This window comes from Oryx dammah, unplaced genomic scaffold (genome assembly GCF_014754425.2).
Source record: "Oryx dammah isolate SB20612 unplaced genomic scaffold, SCBI_Odam_1.1 HiC_scaffold_10, whole genome shotgun sequence".
Classification (NCBI taxonomy): domain Eukaryota; kingdom Metazoa; phylum Chordata; class Mammalia; order Artiodactyla; family Bovidae; genus Oryx; species Oryx dammah.
The window spans coordinates 36,216,585-36,233,504 of NW_024070194.1; the positions used below are offsets into that span (position 1 = coordinate 36,216,585).

At 42.2% G+C, this 16,920-nt stretch overlaps 1 protein-coding gene across 3 annotated transcripts in view; it reads left to right on the top strand.

The window, feature by feature from the left end:
* Positions 1-16,339, top strand: part of SLC23A2 (solute carrier family 23 member 2) — a 137,557-nt gene extending 121,218 nt beyond the window's left edge. For all 3 annotated transcript variants that reach the window (XM_040247906.1, XM_040247909.1, XM_040247908.1), the window contains 6 exons: positions 213-360; positions 1,477-1,582; positions 7,314-7,443; positions 8,512-8,649; positions 11,577-11,672; positions 13,470-16,339. In XM_040247906.1, coding sequence (XP_040103840.1) covers positions 213-360; positions 1,477-1,582; positions 7,314-7,443; positions 8,512-8,649; positions 11,577-11,672; positions 13,470-13,702 — 851 coding nt within the window. In that variant the 3' untranslated portion in view covers positions 13,703-16,339. The remainder of the gene's footprint in view (positions 1-212; positions 361-1,476; positions 1,583-7,313; positions 7,444-8,511; positions 8,650-11,576; positions 11,673-13,469) is intronic.
* The last annotated feature ends 581 nt before the right edge of the window (positions 16,340-16,920 follow it).

A 16,920-nucleotide genomic window follows, 5' to 3' on the forward strand; every position in this document is an offset into this window, starting at 1 on the left:
CAATCCTGATTATGACTGTTTTCATACAACTCGGGAACTATTCCCAGGCATTTTGCACTGATGACTTATGTGTAAAAATAGTTACCATGAGCTTTAAAAATCTGAGTGATTCTTGTAGAGTGCTGACATACTGAATGATTCAATATCCTGTTAACTTTTGCCTGCCCCTCTAAGAAAGTTTATGAGGCTTTCATGCTTGTTTTCTTCCTTAGTTCAGTGGGGATTGCCCACCGTCTCTGCAGCTGGTGTCATCGGCATGCTTAGTGCGGTTGTTGCCAGTATTATCGAGTCTATCGGGGACTACTATGCCTGTGCAAGGTTGTCCTGTGCCCCATCACCTCCTATCCATGCAATAAACAGGTGGGTTCCTGAGAAAATGAACTCTTCACCAGGGCCCAGTGCCTCATACTTTGCTCTTTGGTTTGGACAGTCAAAAGTTTCAGCATGAAGTAGCCAAGCATCAGGGCTCTTTATTGGCTGTTTGTTTCAAATAAGTAACTGCCCGTTTTGCTCTCATTTCCCACACCCAAATAATCTAGAGCAGAATTCCCACCCTTCTTTCTCATGGTGACAATCACTTAAGACATTCTCTGTGAGATCTCTCCAGACCCTAAACTCACCAAAACAAGTGCCAGACGCTGCCATTGTTCTTTGCTTGGTTTGGGGTCATGGATGTATTGTCCCCTTTGATTTCTTGTTTTCCCTACTGTTCATTTCACAGTTACAATTCATATAAAGAGAGACAAGAGCAGGAATAAATGAAGTCTGTAGAATCTAGAGGTTTATGAGCTGTGAAGTTTATATTCTCAGTAGATATAGTCTTTAGTTTCTCAATGTGGGTTAAATTGGGCACTATAGAAGCTGTAAAGAAAATAAAGTAGCCCCGATCATCCTGCCTTTCCCAGCCAGCTTGCCACCCTTCCAGAAGGAATTCTGTGTCATGAGAACGAAAGGGCTGATATCTCTGCATCTTTTGCATTGCTTTTCTGTTGGTGTTTAGAGCCCTGGTTTTTCCATTTTTCTCTAATGGAGCTACTGCATATGAGTAAATTATTTATATATTGGTTCTTTTGAAAGTTCCAACATTTATAAAATTACAAAGCATTTTCTTTCTGATAAAACTGTATTAATAGGAAAGGAATCAAATCTATGGATGACGTATGTTGTCTTAGATTTCCACAAATGATTATTTTCTGGGAAAAATATTTTAATTTGGAATAATTTTTAAACACTTGTATCTAATGTGTGATTCAGAGATGTGCTTCTGAAAGTTGAATGAGCATGGAGAACCCTGTTAAAATGTGCGTCTTCAAATCTGGGGTGTGGCCTGAGAGTCTGCATTGCTAACCCCTCCTGGGGAGCATAGAGGCTACGGGTCTGTGGACCCTGCCTTTGGGTCATAACCATTTAGACTATTTCAGAGTGTTTCTCCCATTGAATTAATGTTTTTCTTTACTCCATTCCTTTACATTTTAGGGGGATTTTCGTGGAGGGTCTCTCCTGTGTTCTCGATGGCATTTTTGGTACTGGAAATGGCTCTACTTCATCCAGTCCCAACATTGGAGTTTTGGGAATTACTAAGGTACAGAGATTTTTATAACTGAATGGTTGGGCCTCTAAATGTTGATCCATTTTGTTGATTGGTCTGGCCACTGTGAGTTCCCAAAGGATGGCCTCCAATTCTGAGATCGTCTTCTTCCCCATCTCTTTTTGATTTATTGATGGAGTTTTGGAATGCTGATAAAGGTCTCTTTCCCCTTGACTGGCCTGAGTAGGCAGGCATTCAGGTGCTATTCCTTCATGCATTCTACAGTTTTTTATTAAGCACTGACCCTTTGCCAGGCCACTATTCTAGGCACTTGGGATAAATCAGTGAATGAAAAAGAAAAATATTTCCATCATTTATGGAGTTTACATTCTGTCAGAGGAAGACAAGCAATAAATAGTAAGCATAATAAGTATGACAGAAATATGGAGCAAAATGGGGGGATCAGGGGGATAAGTTAGGGTGGTCAGGCTGAGCCTCATTGAGAAGGTGACCTTGAGCAAAGCCTGACAGAGCTGAGGGAGGGAACCGTGCAGGTACCTAGGGAAGGGGCATTCAGGCAGGGGGCACTGCCAGTGCAGAGCCCTATCACAGAACCACCCTGGCATGTTGCAGATCAGCAAGGAGGCCAGTGGGACAGGGGCAGAGATGGGAGTGGGGGTCGTTGGGTAAGAGCAGATGAGGTTCTTGAGGTAACTGAGGACCAGGTCATGTAGGCTTTAAAGGCTGCCAAAGGCCAAGTGGATGTAGTCAGGGAGAGAGTCCCGCAGGGTGTGAGTCCATCTGTTTTTTGTTTTTTTTTTTTTTTTTTTTTTTAAGAATTACTATGGCTGCTATGATGGAAGTAGACAGCTGGGGTCTGGGAAGAGGGTGGAAACAGGAGACCAGTTAGGAGATGGCACTAATTCTGGATTAGAAATTGCATTCTGTCTGTGTGCTTAGTTGCTCAGTCACGTCTGACTCTTTGCAACCCCTTGACTGCAGCCTGCCAGTCTCCTCTGTCCATGGGAATACTCTAGGCAAAATTACTGGAGTGGGTTGCCATGCCCTCCTCCAGGGGATATTCTTAACCTAGGGATCGAACCCAGGCAGATTGCAGGCAGATTCTTTACTGCTTGAGCCACCAGGGAAGCCCAAGAATACTGGAGGGGGTAGCCTGTCCCTTCTCCAGGGGAACTTCGCGACCCAGGAATCGAACCAGGGTCTCCTGCATTGCCGGCAGATTCTTTACCAGCTGAGCTACCAGGGAAGCCCCAGAAATTACTTTACTCGTTACAAATAAATCAGTCTTACAGTAAAGAATTAATGCAGTTTTCAAAGTGTAGCAGCATCATTCTTCTCTTTCAGATAAAATCTGTTGTGGAGTTAGTGAACAGAACAAGCCATAGCAAGTCACTCAGGTTGAAGTGGTACCTGGTCTGAAGTCCTCATCCACTTGTTTCTCCCCCTAACCCCACTCCAAGCATACATACCACAGTCTAGCTTCAGGAACAAGGAAGCTGCTTCTCGGCCTTTCAGATTTACTAGGAAATAAATTTTATATCCCAGTTGCTTTGGGCCAATGCTTGCTGTTTGCCCAGGGTGTTGAGGAATGCAGCCAGGCCCTGGCCTTTGTATGCTGAGCAGCTAGACACGGTTAGAACTGGTTCACCATCATCCAAGGTGGACTGCACGAGTCAGAGGTCTCCCTCTCCTCAACCTTGTATCTTGAGAACTTGAGGGTGAGTTGGAGCATTCTAGAACCGTTTGACCTCTTTAAAATTAGAAATCTTCCTCCAGCTCTTTGCACAATTCTATAACCAGGAAAAAGAAACCAGATACTTAGTTTGGTTAATTTTAACTGCAAATCCAGGTGAGAGGGAGTAGAGCATACATTGTACAAGCCTGACTTGCTGGTTGGTTTTTCTGTAAATTGGCCAGGCCATCACAGAGCTCAGCCTTAGGTGTGCCAGTGGCCACGCCTGCTGCCTGTCTCTCCTTGCACATGTGAGGGCATGACATGTGAGGGCTGCCTGATGGGCATTTCCTTCCAGGATGCCTGGGTCCTGTTGCTGCAGATACTGAGCACCACAGAGCTAAGGAGAGGGTAAAATGGGCACTAAATGGGGTGTAAGCCATTAACTCTCTAGCAAGTTTGCTGCCATGAACCTGTAGACCTATAACTAATCCAAAATAACATAAGGGTAAAATTATTATAGATGGAGGGACTTTTGGGGAAACAGTTTAATAAGCCAGCTCTCTTTCTGCACTTCTTTAAAATACATCACAGATAATTTAACTAGAGTCACTATAGGGAGTAAATAGTGCTGTCATCAGGGTTCCTTCTAAAACATTACTGAGATGGTTTGAGGAATAATTACCTGTATTATAATTTAGATGGTGCTGGCTTATTCTGAAAAGGCACCCTGCCAGCATTTTTTAATTGAGCCAATTGATCTTCCCTCTGAATTCCTTTGGAGCTACTTCCCCTAGCAGAGGCCTTATTGATTTGAGGGGCAATATCAGCCCTGGAGTTAGCTCCGTTACCCTGACTCACAAGGGGCTATAATTTAGCCATCTACACAGATGCCTTGGGGTGGGGAAGTAGGACTAGCACCAGAAGCTTCTCTGTGGCCTAAACCATGTGGCTAACGGAAGATCCCTGCTCAGGAAAAAGGAAGCAGAAGTTTCAAGGCTGTATCCTGCCCTTTATCCAGCGGAAGGGCTTGGAACAGTTGATTTTCTGGTAAGAACTCATATGTGAAATCTAGCAGTTCTAGGTCTAGATCTGTGTTGTACAGTATGGTAGTCAGTAGCCACATGTGGCTGGTGGATGCCAAAGGAAAGCACAGATACAGAACATTTCCATCATTGTGTGAAATTCTTTTAGACAGCCTTAGTCTGGACCATTGTATCAGTCTTCCAGAACATATAGAAAGAGGGCGATCTGTGGCTCTTTCTGAGGATCTGTCTCCATTTCCTGGCAACTCTACTATTTGCTATCTTTTATCCAGTTACGGCATTCCATGTACAGACATGGACATTCTGACTACTTGATTAGAGGTGAGGCTGCCTACCCTGCTGTGTGTTCTGAAGTTCTGCAGGTTGGATGGGTTGGATTCCATGTGCAGGACTGCTATGTTGAGAGTGTTCCACTGTCTGTCCCACAGAAAAGGGCAGCATGACATGGTAGGGAGGTGGTTGCTTTGGATTCAGCCCTGGCTCCATCATGTTCTTCTAATATGACCATGGGCAAGTTACATCTCCTCTCTGAATTCCTATGCTCTTGTCTATTAACAATAGCTTGCAAAATTTGGAATTACTTCATGTAAAGCATTTAGCATGTGGTTAGATAAGCAAACTAGAGATATTGTTATACAATATTTAGACCTAAGTTTATTTCTAGGAAGAATAAATACCATCTTCTCGGCCATACTATCCTTTTTGATGGTATCCGAAAGGAGATCATTTCTCCTCTGCAGCATACCACCCTGTTGAACCCTTGGGGAAAGTCAGAAATGCAGTGTCAATTCTTCAGTGGCCCTGGATGCAGAGCTGCAATTCAAGAAGGAGATTAGAAGGGAGCCTAGGAAGTGATTCCAGGGAGTGTGCAGTGAGAAAGATGTGAAGGCTTCACATAAGCACCAGGAGGGCAGGGATTTTAGGGCTGTGTCTCTGGTGTTTAGAATAGAAATGTATAACAGGCACTTGGTTAATGTTTGTTGAACAAAAGAGTGACTAACTTGCTGCTTTTTTTGGACAGCGTCTAAGGGAGATCAGCCCTCCATGCATGGTTTTCATACAAGATTTATCGTTTCAGGCATCTTTAGGGCCAGCCCAGTCCTCCCCACTGCACATCTAACAGGAGTGACTCTGCTGGGAGATGGATCCCTCTGTCTGGTTGCTCTTTGTCTTACTCATCCCTCAAGACCGTCTCTAGGGAATCCTCCCCAACTTTTCAGAGTTTTTTCTTCCCACTGGACAACCCACCACCTAATAATTGCAGCAGTACCATTATTTGATCATAAGCTTATGACTTACTTATATTTGTATCCATCACCTCCCCCTCACTCTGAAGTGCTGGTCCTTGAAAATGTTTGCTGAAAATGCTTGCTTTTTGTAAATGAAAGGCTTCCTTATCATGTAATACAGCCAAGCATAAGTCATTTTTGCTCCATTGCCAGTTTTCATGACCCTTTTTGCTGTATCCCTGCACTTGGTGGTGGTATAATGGGATGGAGCTGTAAATTGGAATAATGGAAGCTAGGCTCCAGCATCAGCTGTGAGTGATTCTAGCTGGGTATCTTAGTAAAAGATTTGCTTCTTACTCTGAACTTGACCCTTGGGCTCATTGAGAAGCTCTTGGAAGGTCTAGCCCAGCATCATCCAGGAGAATGGCACAGTAGTAGAAATGTTCTATACTTGCACTATCCCCTGAGGGAGCCCCTAACTGCTTATTCCTGCTAAACACTTGAAATGTAGCTAGTACAACTGAGTCCGTTTTTACGTTTCATTTCATTTTAATTATTTAAATAGTCATTCCCTGTTCATTGTAACTCACACATAAAGCATTGTGGACACTATTCCATTTCTGGAAGCTCTTTTATTCAGTTTATGTCCTCAGGATGTTCTCTTGGGAGAAGCAGCAGAGTAGAGACCAATAGTGCAGGATTCTTGAGCCCAGTGCCAGCTCCGTCTCTTGCTACCTGGGTGACAGTGGACTAGATAGAAGCTTCTAGAAGGCAGAGATCAAACTTAACCAATAAAGTTGGGACCACATGGGAAATGCTTTGTGTGATGCTGCAGAAGTCCAGTGTTGGGAGAGTTGAGCCTTGGAATGAAAGAAGGCTTTGCAGAGCAGGTAGCTTTAGGGTAGTATCAGTACTTTGATATGGGTCTGAGAACTGGCCAGGAGGGGGATGAGCACCAGAAGACTTAGGCAGGGACCTGGTCTCCTAAGTCATGATGTTAAAGAGGTTACTCCATTACAGTGGAGAGGACAGGTGGGCAGAAGAATGGCCAGAGGAAGCCAGTTCAGGTGGGAGGCTATCAAATAACCTAATGCCTGCCAGGTGTTGTTCAGACTGTTTTACATGGAGCTTATTTAATCCTCAAAGCAGAAGCACACTGTTCATTGTTACGGAGATGAGGATCCTGCCACCCAGAGAGGCTAATGTCCGTCATGTGGTTAGAGACGGAGCAGTGATAGGAGTCAGGCTTCTCGGCTCTAGAATCCTGCACACGGTGGTCTCTAGGCTGTGCCACCTCTCATGGTTAATATGCCAGGAGGAGAACTTCCCAAACTGTTTTGTCTTATCTGCCAGAACCCAGAAGAAAAGCAGGGGCCAAGTGTACTTTTTGCATTTTGGATTTGAGACACTACAAAATCATCCTGGCTGGTGGCTGTGGGCATTAAGAAACCCAAGACCACAACTCAGGAATAAGTGCAGAGTGAGGTAACATTGCCCAGGGCTCAGAGACCCATAGGTCAAGCCCTGGGGTCCCCCTAGTCAAATGAAGCAGAGGAGTCAGCTTCCAGCAGGAACCAGATGGGATAGGAAGAAGGAAGGTGGTGAGAATCTTTATACCCTGGATGTGTTTTTAGTAGTTATGTATTGATATCAATCCTCATTGTAAAGTTAGACCCTCTTAACTAAAAGTTTTAAGAGTAATGTAGATTTTGTCTGTGGGTTTTGGTCACATTTGCCTGCTGGGACCCGAGTAGTGCTGCGTGCTCATGGAGGACCTCAAGGTGAATGCCTGTCTCTGCCCTCTGTGTGTCCTGCAGGTTGGCAGTCGTCGGGTGATACAGTACGGCGCAGCCCTCATGCTCGCATTGGGCATGATCGGAAAGTTCAGTGCCCTCTTCGCCTCCCTTCCAGATCCTGTGCTTGGTGCCCTCTTCTGTACTCTCTTTGGTAAAATTCCATTTCTTTGTTAGTTGGCTTTCTTCTCAAGCTCCGTTTCTTTCTTCACATTGCTAAGGAATTCCTTCAGTGAGACTGAAGGTAATGATAAATTTCTATTTTAAAATACAAAAGGATATACCATATAAACATATAAATGCATATCACTTTCTGAGTTGAATTGATATTAAAGGTAGAATAATGAGCTAAGAAAAATCAGATTAAATTTTAGTCTCTAGTTGCCATTTTTTAAAGGTTCTTGTCATGCTTTATTGAAAGCATGCTGCCTTGAATATCCTCTGCAGATATCTTTGGATATCACATATTTTAATGTGGTATAGAAGCTGTTTCTTTTCTTGTATCTGAATTATTCCATTACGGATTTAGTTGCAGATAAGACCTTCAGGAGCAATGTTCTTTTCTTTTCTCTTTTGTTTGTCCATACTGTACAGCATGTGGGATCTCCCATGCAGGTACTAACCAGGCCTGACCCTGCTTAGTTTCTGAGATCAGATGAAATGGGGCATGTTCAGGATGGTATGGCCATAGACAACCGTGTGGGATCTTAGTTCCCAGTTCTCTGACCAGGAATCGAACCCACACCCCCTGCATTATGAGCACAGTCTTAACTACTGGACCACCAAGGAAGTCCCTAGTGGCCATTTCTAATTGATTTAAGCTCAGATATCTTCTCCCTGTGGGCCATTTAAAACTGTCAGTTTTTACAGAAGGGAGTCAATTTGATCTCTGTGCCATTCACGTTAGTAATCAGGGACCTGATATTCAAGCCCATATCCTAATGTAATAGAAATGTTTGAGTTGAGTTTTTAAGGGGAACCATTGTCTTCAGTTTTCTGCCTGATCTAAAGAAAGTGTAATGTTTATGCCCCTGAATAAACCCAGATAGGGCCTGAGTCAAGTGGTCACATTCTGGTTCCATCCTGACACTACGCAGGTCTCCCAACTTGTTTCTGATGGGACAGAGAAAGGCCATTGTAGGGAGTCTGCCCTGGACAGCGTACCTGTCATCCATGCCGTAGGTGAGATAATGGATCTTGTGGTCTGATGTTTTCTCTCTAGGAATGATCACAGCTGTTGGACTCTCTAACTTGCAGTTCATTGATTTAAATTCTTCCCGGAACCTCTTTGTGCTTGGATTTTCAATCTTCTTTGGGCTCGTCCTTCCAAGTTACCTCAGACAGAACCCTCTTGTCACAGGTAGGAGAAACAGGCCTTGAATCTTGTGGCAAAACTGGAACCACAACCACCAGTTCATGAAACTTCAGGAATCATTTCAATGAATGTTCATCTGTGTATTTCATTGCAGTCCCACTTGGCCGAAGTTTAACTTGAATCCCTTTGCACTCCCCACTTGAGTTGGCAAATGCATATAACTGATGTGCATGGCACAGTCTCCCTTCTTCCTTTTTTCTTTCTTCCTCTCCCTGCTTCCATCTGTTCATTTTTTTTTTTTTTTAAGCCAAACAAATCAGCACCCTACCCTTTGGGAGAATGCCTCTGTAAAACCTTTTGATTTTTCAGACTAAGGCTATATTAAAATTTAGAATTTCTTGAAATTCAACTTCATATACTTTGCCATACATGTTTTTCTGTTGGGATTACAACTATTTTGAGTTCAAGATCAACCTTCTTAAAAAAATTTTTTATTGGAATATAGTTGCTTTACAATATTGCATACATTTCTATTGTATAGCAAAGTGAATCATTATACAAATATACATACCCCCCTCTTTTGTGGATTTCCTTCTCATTCAGGTCACCACAGAGCACAGAGAGTAGAGTTCTTTGTGCTATACAGGAGACGCTCATTAGTTACCTATTTTATATATAGTAGTGTGTGTATGTTTAATTCCTATTTTAAAAAGTTCTTTGTGATGTGGACTATTTTTAAAGTCTTTATTGAACTTGGTGACAACATTACTTCTGTTTTATGTTTTGACGTTTTGGCCACAAAGCATGTTGGATCTTAGCTCCTTGACCAGGGTTCAAACCTGCAACCCCTGCATTGGAAGACAAAGTCTTTACTACTGGACCACCAGGGAAGTCCCTAATTCCTTTTTATGTTAATAACCCAAATGTCATAAAGAATGAGCGAAGGAAGAACATCTTAAGAAACAACTTTTTCTGCTGACATTTTATGCAGAATTGGGGATCATTTTATATATGTGTGTGTGTATTTTTTTTCTTAGCTGATGTTCACATAACATAAAATTAATCATGTTAAAGTGAACAGTTCAGTGGTATTTTAGTACATTGACAGTGTTGTATAATCTAATCACCACCTCTCTCTGGCTTCCAAAACATTCTCATCAGTCCAAAATAAAATTTCACACCCATTAAATAGTTAACCCCCATCATTTCCCTTCCTCTCAGCTCCTGGCAACCACCAGTCTGCTTTCTATTTCTATGAATTTACCTATTCTGGATGTTTCATAAATGGAATCTTACATTACGTGACTTTTTATGTCTGGCTTCTTTGACTTGTCATAATGTTTTCAAGATTTATCCATATATAAGTATTTCATTTATTTTTATGGCTAGATAATATTCCATTGTATGTGTATACCATAATCTGTTTATCCATTTTTCCACTGATGCACATTTGAGTTGTTTCTACTTTTTGACTAGTGTAAATAGTACTGTTATGGACATTGATGTGCAAGTACAGGCAGTTCTCTCTCATGGTAGTTATGTTCTATAAAATCCCCATGAATATAGACCTAGCAAATCCTGAACCATTGCTCTTGGAAGAACACAGTCAATAGCACTAGATCTCATGCCTGAATGACATTCATCTCACATATTTTCTCCATTAGGCACATCATGGCCATCTTGCAGTGGGGCTGTTTTAAATAGCGAGATTACCAATGAAGAAGTACAAAAATGCAAAAAAAAAAAAAAGTGTTATTATACAGACTGCTAAAAGAATATTGTTTACAGTCTGAGAGCTGAAACCAGAAGGCAGAGCATTACCTTGTTTAACCTCAGCTGGGAACACGTGTGTTGGGTGACTCAAAGTTTTCACTGCTTTGTACATGTCCGTGAATGACTAAAAGCACCACAAGTATTCATTTTGGGTTTACAAATAAATTTTAGTGTGTAGACAATTCACAAATAACAGAATCTGCCTGGTAATGAGGACTATTTGAGTACCTGTTTTTAATTCTTTCGGGAATATGCCTAAGAATAGAATTGTTGGGCCATTCTGTTTAACTTTTTGAGAAATACCTGTTTTCCATAGCAGGTGAGCTATGGAACATTGCTCACAACATTCGCATCAGGTATGTTGAACACAATGATTTCTCTTTCTCCACATTCTCACCAAACATGTTATTTTTCTGTTGGAGATCATTATATTTTTAAATACAAAAAGTGTGTGAATTTCTATTTTCATGTATCTCATTCATATAATGACATCTTTACAAATAAATTTGCTCTAAATTTAAAAGCAGCTAAGCACTAATCAGTAACCCAGAATTCTGAAGCCCTTCATTTGATTGCTGATCTCACAAACATTTTTGTCATCTTGTTATTCACTTTGTAAGTTTTTCAACCTTACAGTAGCCATCTTTTATATTGATATATATATTTTTAATCTGCAAGCAACACTCCCCCACACCCTTGAAGGCGTCATAGTTTATTATAGAGTGAACTCCACTCTGTTAGATTAGGGTGGGGACTGTGCTGGGTCTTGGTTGTTGTACACAGGATCTTTCATTGAGCAGTGTGCAGGCTCTCTAGTTGTGGTACACAGGCTTAGTTGCTCTGAGGCATGTGGGGTCTTGGTTCCCTAACGAGGGACCGAACCCTCGTCCCCTGCATTGGAATTCTTAACCACTGGACCACCAAGGAAGTCCCCTCTGTTAGATTTACTTTCTGTGAATCATTGCTAGAAATTTTCCTTATGGAGATAACTTGATTATTGTTGAAGGTAGTTGAAATAATTTATTTACTATTATTGTCATAGTAGTTTAAGGCATTACTGGCAAAAATTTACACATGCACAATAGAAATTTACACTTTCATGCACTGCATTGACTGGCAATTAGGGTCCACCCCAGTGTTCCTTTCTAAGTCAAGGACAAGTCTATTCTGTCTGTGACCTGTTGCTATGTTGTTTTTAGGGATAACAGGAATCGATCAAGTGTTGAATGTTCTTCTCACAACTGCGATGTTTGTAGGAGGCTGTGTGGCTTTTATTTTGGATAACACCATCCCAGGTATGTGGCATATATCAAACATGCTTCTTACATATGTTACCTACTTTTTTGCCAAATAAATATGGGAAGCAGGAAGCATGAATCAGTTCAAAGCCATCACTGATAAACTTTTTCTGAAGTGATTAAGATGATACCGTGAGCCACCTTTCATGAATCACTTTAGTTTTTCTCCTTCTTGCTGAATTATTTCTAAGAGAAAACAGGTGAATTCTTTGTATATGGTGATATGGCAGCAGGATGCCTTAAGCATGCTCCAGCTACCTGCCCTCCTGCTCAGCCTTGCCTGGAGCCCTGCAGTTCACATACTTCTGAGCCAGCTGCTACCAGCGGGCAGCACTCCTCCTCCTATGCCGAGTGCTGGGTGACAGCTTAAGAGGCGATGTAGGGCCTGCCGTGTGGCTTCCTAGAGAAGGCGACTTCATACTGTAAAATGCCGCCATGGACACACTGGTGGATTCATCCTGTCAAAGACGGGTGATGTTTATTTTTGAGCTTAAAGGATCTGTTGAGATTTTGCCCTTAATCTACCTCCAAAAGCCTCAATCAAGAAGAGGTCACTGGGGAAATGAGAGATGAACACATCAGGCAGAAGGAATCACACACATGAGTAGGTGGAATGTGTTAGATTTGTGGGAGGTCAGTAATACCCTCTTTCTTTCCTAAGTCAGCACTTAATAGAGAGAGAGACAAAAGAGTCAGGGAGATGGGAATGGTCAGTTTCATTACTGAAATGCCCATGGGAGGCCATAGCTTATATGTGTGAAAATAATGAGAAGTTCTTAAGCTCTGTACCACAGGATAGACCTCATCACCCAGGCTCAGGCAGAGAAATATACTGTTAGGGCTCCCATGGAGCTAAAAGCAGGTACCAGTGCTATCTGCACTGTAAAGACTTTTGAAAAGGAATCCAGGAGTGCTGAACCATGAAGATCCAGATCTTTCTTGCTGACTCATCTGTCAGGGTGCAGAATTGCCAGGAGTGTTAACACCAGTGGAAGTTCATCCTCATAGGAGCACAAGTGGGGAATTTGTGACAAATGCACCCCACCCCCCAGTAAAATGGAGCAAAGCAATACAAAAAGTGGTATGTCTAGATAAAGAAAGCTGAGTGTCAAAGAATTGATGCTTTTGAACTGTGGTGTTGGAGAAGACTCTTGAGAGTCCCTTGGACATCAAGGAGATCCAACCAGTCCATCCTAAAGGAAATCAGTCCTGAATGTTCATTGGATGGACTGATACTGAAGCTGAAACGCCAATACTTTGGCCACCTGATGTGAAGAACTGACTCATTTGAAAAGACCCTGATGCTGGGAAAGATTGAAGATGGGAGAAGGGGATGACAGAGAATAAGATGGTTGGATGGCATCACCGACTCAATGGACATGAGTTGAGTCATCTCCAGGAGTTGGTGATGGACAGGGAGGCCTGGCATGCTGCAGTCCATGGGGTTTCAAAGAGTTGGACACGACTGAGCAACTGAACTGAACTGAACTGATGTCTAGATAAGGGGGGTGGTGGATGTGCAGTGACCGAGGAGTGAAGTCATTGTGAGATGTAATAAGGATTCTGATCCTATTTTGCAAGATCAGATCTGTGTTTTAGAAACATTTGTTTTGAGTGGTTAGTGATTCTTAGATTTCTGGCTTGAGCATCAACTACTTCCTCAAGTGCTCTTTTCTGTCATCCTATTCCATTCAATGTACGGGACAACAGAAGCAGAGAATGTCAATTCTTGGTAGAACTGTTCAACTAAACATTCCATTGTTCTGTTTTTGTTTTGCTTTGTGTGTTCCACAGGTACTCCAGAGGAAAGAGGAATCAGAAAATGGAAGAAGGGCGTGGGCAAAGGGAGCAAGTCTCTCGATGGCATGGAATCCTATGATTTGCCGTTTGGCATGAACATTATTAAAAAATACAGATGTTTCAGCTACTTACCCATCAGTCCAACCTTTGCAGGCTACACATGGAAAGGCCTCGGGAAGAGTGCTAGTAGCCGGAGTTCAGATGAAGACTCGCAGGCCACAGTATAGCCGTAGCTCATCCTGTGGCCTGGCCACAGTGAGGCATGAACCTGTAGTTCCTTGCTGAGTAACAGGAAGTAACATACATGTTTGTAGATCTGCATTTACATTCTCCACCCCAGAGCTAAGACAGATTACAGGTAGCTTTTTCTTGTGGGTGTGATCATGTCTAATACGATGTCTCACCTATCTTTTTATTTAAGCCCTTGAGAACATCTGTTGATGGTCATGGTCACTGAATTTGAAGTTCCTGCTCTCCTGTGGGAGTGGATGCTTGAAGTCTACAGTGACTTCTTGTTTTAAGTCCCCTTCTAACACCCTGTGCTAGCTTACTTACAGGCCACCTCCAGGGTTCAGGGGCTTTCTGTCCTTGAAAGCACCAGGACCTGCACCTACAGAGACCTCCTCTGGTCAGGGGGTACCAATATCCTTGCATTGTCACAACTGACTGGTCAAGTGTGATTTTATGATGCCTGATGCTGTGTGTAGGTGGCTGCTGGCCAGTTGAAAACAGTGAGATGCTTTACACTGTGCCCAACTCTGTGCATGGGTAAAGTCTGTACAGATAGAATGGAAATTGGGGGGTTGGACAGGAAGGGAAAGTACCTTGAAATCAGTATCTGATTCTCAATTACACTTTCTGGTGCCACCCTGGCCCAAGCTAGGCCAACCCATCTCTTATTGGTCTCCTTTTTACTAGTAGCTGAGACACTCTATTTGGTATTTATCACTCCTGGCTGGTGTGACGGGTATAGAGTGCCACACAAAGGCACCAAGCAGATGTTTATGAGGATCTTGGCTCTGCTGACATGTGGATGTCAGTTATTGTTGTGTGTATTTGTAATTACAAGATTTTATTCCTATTTAATGTAACTGATTATGGATTTTTTTAATCAGTGTTTTTCCATGTGACCCTCTTACCTAAAATCCCTATTACTTGTCCCTTATCTCCTATCCCCCATTAAGAAAGGAACCAGCATTTGTTAAAGCTATGGACACCAACAGGGAAGTTTGTTGTCATGGCTCTAGAAGGCCAGTAACCATTATTGTGGTTGTGTTTTGTATTGCTTGATGCCATGAAAGTGTAAATACATAATGCTTAATCTGTTTATCAAACTGACTGCTGGACCAGAGCCCAGAAACCATGAGTTAAGTTGTACATTGATTTGTTTTCTGAAGAAGGGAAGCCAGGGCAGGTGACAAAACAGCTGCTGTACTGAATGGTTCCGCATCCTGGTAAATTAATCACTGCAGTTAAGTTGCCATTCACATCTGGCAGTTAAGGCTTAAGGAGACTTTCTGTGGGTTGTCATGTTGAATGTCTGCTGGATTTTTATTTTCCAGAAGGGAAGACTAGATCCCCTGACCAAATGCTTCCTTTCTTGTTGAAGGGATAAGAAAAGCAGCTAGCAGTCCCCCTCTGTTAAATTCTTATTAATAACATTATTTCTGACAAAAATGACTTATTGAATTTGGTTTGAAATTTTCAATCAAAGGAAAAGCCTGAGTGACCTTGTTTCATGAGATAGTGCTTCTTAAGTGTTATTTACCTGATTGTTTACAGGCAGTGGGCACATGGCTCTTGGCAGCCTTGAATCCACATGGTGAATTTCTGGCCCCCACAACTGGCCTCCTTGACTCCTGTAAAGTTTGGGGCTTTAAGGCCTATTCTGGCAAGAACACTCCAGAGCTACTGCATTGTTTTGCCAAAACCTTATTGCAAATTAAGTAAAGAAAGACTCTAAATTTAAATTTGTATGGGTTTTTTTTTTTTTTGGTGGGGGAGCATATTTAGAAGCACACTGGTTAATGATTTTCATCCTGTTGACTTGGTAAGCCCTGAAGACTGACAGCCCTAGTTGTCACCTTAATTGCCTAGTTTATTATTTGTATTTTGCTTAGCATCTCCAATTTCTCTCCTCTGAACAGTGGGGAAAACTGTTAAACATCCCAGAGATTTGCAGTATTCTTGGTCTCTAGATGAGCAGAATGACCACATACCCAAATGAAAGCCTCTGAACCATTGGTAATTCAGGAACAAGTTCCCTTCAGCTTAACTTGACCCAGGCATCTTCTCTCTCAATGGGTGACACTCAGGATGTGTGCAAGTCTTCAAAATGTGCAAAGAAGCCCTGTGCCCCCACCTCCTATTGGAAAAAGAGGGTTTTCCCCCTTCTCGTTCCATTGGGACCAACTTAGATTCTCTGTCCATGGTGGGGGAAGGCACAGGAGGTTAGGAAGTGTCCTCTTGCTTGCAGATACACTGAAGAATGAGTCTGTAGTTGAAAAAAAACTATATTCATCTGTTTCTTGGTTTGAGCACATACCTGAAAAGGAGGTTTTGGGGGATACTGTGCCTGTGCACCTGCTATGTGCATTATTGGGGCCACATACACCCCGTGCTTTGGCCAGTTGAACCGTTGTAGGATGTTTTGAATGTGAATGTCCTTGGACAGAGCATTCATTCTCCAATTCCCACTTGAACACCTACCCCCCACCCCTCCCGCCATTTTCACATTTATATTGGTGATCATGATGTGAAAAGTAGAAACTTAAAAATAGGACAAAAGACACTACAGTATCACTGGTGGGGGGGCCAGGGAGAACCCACACTGGTTTTGATAAAATATCTAACATGGATCATAGTCCCACTGAATTTGGTTTGAAATTTTCAATCAAAGGAAAAGCCTGAGTGACCTTGTTTCATGAGAAAAATGGGAAATGGCTCCAGTCTTCGTAGGCAATTCTCATTCTTATTCTCGCTAGCGAACTTCACATAGATTTACTGATACAGAATCTTTCTTAAGAGGGCTTCAGTGTTAGATTGTGGTAAGTTTCTTGTGATTGATCAAGGCAAGGGTCCTGATGGTTTCCCGTTTTCATGGTAACAAATTCATACACAGGATTTGCTTCATACTGTAGAATACTGACTTTCATGATGATAACCTGGTTTATGCATGAATATTGCAGTATTTCCATATAGTAAAATAATATTTCTACCCAGGATAATAGTCACAGTTTTCCAGGGAGGGAATGATAATTTTCATGACAATGTCATGTGATGATAGAATTTCTCCATTGATGAATCTCTAGTATGTGTTTATACTTTATTTACCCACGCATATATTTTATGACCATGAGCTAAGTTGTTATTTCTTTAATTCATGTCCCTGCTGAAATATTAGTACTAGCAACTTAGACTTGAAGTTGACAACTATAATCTTCCA